The following is a 5,785-nucleotide window of genomic DNA, read 5'->3' as shown; positions in this document are numbered from 1 at the left end:
TCAAGAACCAAATGAAGTGAATTTTTGTAAAAGGAAATAAATTTACCCACATGAAATCCACAAAGAAGACAATAAATAAACAGTATTCAAAGAACTCACAGAAAGATCAAGCTGGCGAAATTCACAAACAGAAATGTCAAGTATGCGGTCGTCAAAACGATAAATCAAACGATTGTAAGTACAGAGGTTATACATGTAATTTATGTCATTTAGTGGGACATTTAGCTCCCATGTGTAAAAATAAAAATAAATTTAATCAAAAAAATAAAACTCACAATACTCATTATATAGAAAATAAAAATATTGCTTCTGATGACGATGACATTTTTTTGGGTGTATCAGACATTTTCAAATTAATTTCTGAACCAAGTAATGAAACATTAGAACCTTTAGAATTAAATTTACTACTAAATGACATGAACATTAAATTTCAAATTGATACTGGTAGTTTGCATTCTCTTGTAGGTGAAAGTTGTTATTTAGAAAATTTTAGTTACATTAAATTAAATGAAAATGATATTATTTTAAAAGATTATATTGGTAAGAATTTTAGGCAAACTTCATTTAAATTTTGAATGTAATTCTAATAAAGGCCAAATTGTTTTGTATGTTATTAAAAATGGAGGACCTCCACTTATTGGTAGGAATGATTTTAAAAAACTTAATCTGTGGATTTATAACTCAAGATGTTAATTATACAAATTTGTTATATACTAACGAAGAACCTAAAGATATAAAATCATTATATCAAAAGTACTCAAAGGTCTTTGAAAAAGGTTTAGGCACTTTCTCAAAATATAAAATTACTCTTTTTGTAGACCGAAATTGTACACCAAAATTTTTTAAACCCAGATTTTTACCTTTTGCGTTAAGAAACAAAATGGAAATTGAAATCAATAGATTGGTTAAGAATGGTGTTTTAGTTCCGATTGAACATTCCAAATGGGCAACACCTGTTGTCCCAGTTCTTAAACCAGATAATGCTGTCAGATTATGCGGGGATTTTAGTGTAACTCTGAACCCTGTCTTACAAGGAACCCAACACCCTTTACCTAAAATTGATTATTTATTCACAAAACATACTAATGGTGTTTATTTTAGCAAAATTGATCTCAAAGATGCATATACACAGTTAATTTTATCTGAAGAGTCTAGAAATTTAGTTGTAATAAATACACATTTAGGATTATATGCTTTCACTAGGCTACCATATGGCATAAATTGTGCTGCTAGCATATTTAAAAGAGTCTTAGAACAAACTATTGGGGACATGGATGGTGTCACAGTTTTTCAAGATGATATATCTATATTTGGTAAAACTAGACCAGAACATAATAATAGATTAGAGTCTGTGTTAAACAAACTTCAAAATTCTGGTTTAAAAGTTAAAGTTGAAAAGTGTAAATTTCTTAAAAATTCCATTGAATATTTGGGTCATATTTTGGACAAAAGCGGTATACATACCACTGAAAAACACATTGAAGCCATTAAAAATGTTAGTGTACCTATTTCCTTATCTGAGCTGAAAAGTTTTTTAGGTATGGTTACATATTATATCAAATATATACCAAATTCAGCTGAGTTGTTAGAACCCCTATATAAGCTGACTAGAAAGGAAGAGGACTTTATTTGGTCTAATAAATGTAATAATGCTTTCAATCAAATTAAAAAACTGCTAATTTCTAACAGAGTTTTAGCTAATTTTGATTCTAAATTGCCATTAAAATTAACTGTTGATGCATCTAGCATTGCCGTTGGTGCTATTTTATTACATGTCTACAATGACAATACAGAAAGACCAATAGTGTTTCATAAAACATTACATTTTCATATTATATTCAATTTTTGTATAGTGGTGAAGTGTTATATATTAATGTCATCACAAAGTGTAACACTGTATAAGTTAGAAGTTGTGGATAACGCATAGTCATACTATATGTTAAGTCTCTCTGGTGTAACCAACAAATAAAAATGTGTTTTAAGTTGTGTCTTGTCATTAAAATAAAAGGATGATTTTTAAAACATGATTTTTTTCTTTATACGTTAAAATCTAAGTTTGTTGTATAAGACACAACACAATCATTTATTCAATATTATACAAAATTTTATTTTAATATCGTTCATATATTTAAGCAGTTGAGCGAGTGGTAAATTTAGTTTCAAAATTACATTTAGTTCTTCCACATTTGGTTATTATGTGTTCTACAAAGTGGTAACCTTTCGATAATAATACATAAATACATTTGGAATTATGTCTCGAGTGTTCGGTCCATGGAATGTCATCCTTCTTCCAGTCATGTACTATAAGTCCACAAGAGAGGCATTCTACAATATCTTGAACCCCTGTATATATAAAGCCGCATTCAGACAATACATATTTGTTTTGAGATATAGTTGACGGAAATAAATTATATGTTTTTAATCTTGATGTGAATGTGGTATATTGCGGATATGCCGGATATGGTTGGTTTCGTACTAAAGAAACTAATGATGAGTAATCGCTGGTAGTTTTTTGAAAGTTCATGTTTTTTTTTTTTTAATTTAAAGAAAAAAAAATTAAATTGAAAATTCTTACTTAAAAGATAAATGTATAAGTGAAACAAGACAATAAAATTAAAATCACAACTTGGTTTAACAACGGATTATTAGTTACTGAAATGTATAGCTTAATTAATTTTAGTATGAGTGAATAAAAAAAGTTCAGTGTTGCCAACGCTTATGAGTAGAGCTCGGAAGTTATAAGAGTTAAAAAGGCAAAATATGCACAAAAAAATTTTAAAATATGCGTGAAAATATGTTAGATACGCAAAATAAAATGTATTAAATATGCAAAAAAAATTACTACGTATATACAAAAAAATTTATTTTTTATGTTTGGCTTAATGTTTGCTTGTATTTTGTGTTTGAAGGATTGTAATTTTTTCAATCTAAAAATATTTATAGAATAAAAGTTATTTGAAAAATTATATTAATTTTTTTTAATTCATTAAACATATAGATTATTGTAGCCGCTATACCTGTAAATGTATTGCATATTGAATAACCAGAACTTTCTTGATATTTTCTATCTCAAACGAACGACGGTTGTCTGTAAGTACATATTTGTAGCGTGAAAAAATTCTTTCAACATCCGATGAAGTTATGGGTGCGTATTTAATGTGCGCCAAGTCATTCCCATTTAAGTCTTCTGGTAGTCCTTCCATTGACGTTGCTTCACCAGTTAAAATTGCTTTACATTTTTTTTAAATCATTAAAACCACTGTTTTTTTCCAAAATATTTTTAAATTTTTCTTTGATTACAGCCCTCCTCGTCAATAATGGGCTCTAACTTATTTTCGACGAATTTCACTGTCACTATTGATTCATGTAGCGGGAGTTTTTGTTTTTCGCGAGTTGTGTTATTGTTGTTGGTAAAAAACCATAATTTGCATGAATGAAAGTTAAGTTCATTTCCACAGAACCGTTACTTACAATGATTTTAGCTTCTCTAATAGAAACCACATTGCTCGAATCAAGAAGTTGTAAAACTTTGTATATTTCTTTAAAATATTGACAGTAGTATGAAGCTGCTTGTAGCCATGTCCCCCAGCGTGTTAGTATAGACTCCGGCGGAAGTGGAATTCCAGGAGCTTCAGTTTTAAATAATATAGTACGAGACGATGCTTTCAAAAACACTTGTTTTACCCTCGATATTAATTTATCTATCTTTGGGAAATGACTACGTATTTCTTCTGCTATTCTATGCATTCCGTGAGCCAAACATATGACGTGTATTATTTTTGAGTATAATGCTTTTATAGCTGTATCAGCTTTTTCATATACGGAGCCGCATCACTTACAAATAAAAGTACGTCATCGTGCCGGATTCTATCTGGCCACAAAATAAACATTGATGCATCAAATAGTTTAGCTATTGTTGAAAAATTAACTTTATCAAGAACTTCGGATGTCAAAAAAATATGTCATCAGGTTCATCTACCAATAATGTTCCGACTATTACGTTCGCAATAAATCTACCTTCGACGTCAGTACTTTCATCGGTAGATACCCAAATTTTATCCCCAACGACATGATTTCTAATTTTATCGATTGTTTCTTCGTAACATTCATTTAAATACGTTTTTCTTAAAGTAGATTCACATGGAATATCTTTAAGGGTATATTTTTCTAGGAATGACCGAAATTCAGTAGGTATTCATAATTCGATAACATAGACATTAGTGGAATAAAGATAAATGCGCTCCGTTAATACGTCGCGACTGTTAATTTAATGCGATATAAGTGACTATATGGTTACGATACGGTATGGCGACTGTATGCTACGTTAAATAATTGGAAATAAAATAATAAAACCATAATTATTAGAAAAAAAAACATCAATTTGTTTAGAAAATATTAAACGAGCATAAAAATTCAATGAAAATTGAGAAATATGCATAAAAAGTATATGAAAATTGAGAAATATGCACTTTTTTTCTAAAATTGACAAAATATGCACTTTAAATTTTTTTATTTAAGCTTGTCATTGTATAGAATGGATTTCTAGCTTGGTCTGCTATAAATTAAGGGCATACAGAAAAATATGCAACTCCTACAGCTTCCGAGCCCACTTATGAGTAATACATTGATGGTAAAAAACATATTTATTTTGTTTGTGTAACAAATGATATAGACACAGTTCTGTGATGTGTTGTACAATCACATAAACTGTTATCATACTTTTTAAAAATTTGTGTTACACAGTGGGACATGTAGAAATGTCCGCTTGAACTAAAGAAACTCTCCCTGTAAAAAAGGTGCTCAGAACATACAAATATATACTACTGGCGTAATATTTTTTTTAAAGTTTGGCATCCTTTTTAATCGGCGGTGTGGTTTCCCCCACAGTTTGCACATTTTGCTGGTTCCTCCAGTTTTTTGTGCTATTTTCGGTGTAATGTTCAGCTCCACATTTCAGGCATCGTGGTTTGTGGTAGCAGTAGTTGCGTGTGTGCCCATACTTTTGGGAGTGATGGCATTGGTCGTTATCTGTTAATTTTCTAATATATAAATATATTATTAACATACTTTATATTAATGTATCTTTTATAAAAATATTCGCTTGTGGTTCTTCTATATTCAGTACTAGCTGATCCGCGCACTTTGTTGCCCGTAAAAAATGACAACTCTTAAAAAAATTGTGATTTTTCAACTCCTTTTGGGTGCAACTCAGACATTCTGGTAGGCAATCTGACTATGTCGGATTGCGGACAACGTGTGACAGCATATCAAGTAGGCAGCGACATGCCGACGAGCGGCTATAAGTATAACTTAGCCACCTTTGTAGGCAATGTGTGAAAATTCTATTTGATGCATGCTTGTACCTGATCTGCTCGATAACCAATGGCAACCAATCTATATGTTACGGTCCAGGTGGATAAATCAGTCATTGTAATACAATGTCCAGACATTGTGTACAATGTCCAAGACATTTGGGCAAAGTAAATAATACATATTTAATTCCTGTATAGACTAGGTCATTGTAATACAATGTCCAGTCATTGTATACAATGCTAAAACTGGTGTGGTCAATGTGAATATTAGAGTTATTTTAGAGTTTAATATTTTTGTTATTTCTTTCACGCACTACGTCCTACGGGTTACGATAACTTTTATCAGTAGTGTCATTAGTAGATAATTAGGAATCGGTGGGCACTTTCAACATACGCCGCTTGGATATTCGTCGTCCATCAATAACAACAATTTATATCGCAATTTTATTATTATTTATCATGGAAACTCTATG

The 5,785-nt window shown here is 30.4% G+C and overlaps 1 protein-coding gene across 1 annotated transcript; it reads right to left on the bottom strand.

The window, feature by feature from the left end:
* Positions 1-2,113: 2,113 nt before the first annotated feature.
* Positions 2,114-2,590, bottom strand: LOC103309299 (death-associated inhibitor of apoptosis 1-like). The gene has a single exon (XM_008184387.2). It carries the CDS (start codon positions 2,522-2,524, stop codon positions 2,129-2,131), a length of 396 nt encoding a protein of 131 aa, XP_008182609.1. The 5' UTR covers positions 2,525-2,590; the 3' UTR covers positions 2,114-2,128.
* Between the last annotated feature and the right edge of the window lie 3,195 nt (positions 2,591-5,785).

This window comes from Acyrthosiphon pisum, chromosome A2 (assembly GCF_005508785.2).
Source record: "Acyrthosiphon pisum isolate AL4f chromosome A2, pea_aphid_22Mar2018_4r6ur, whole genome shotgun sequence".
NCBI lineage: Eukaryota > Metazoa > Arthropoda > Insecta > Hemiptera > Aphididae > Acyrthosiphon > Acyrthosiphon pisum.
The sequence above is the reverse complement of the archived record's forward strand: the minus strand, read 5'-3'. Positions and strand labels throughout refer to the sequence as shown.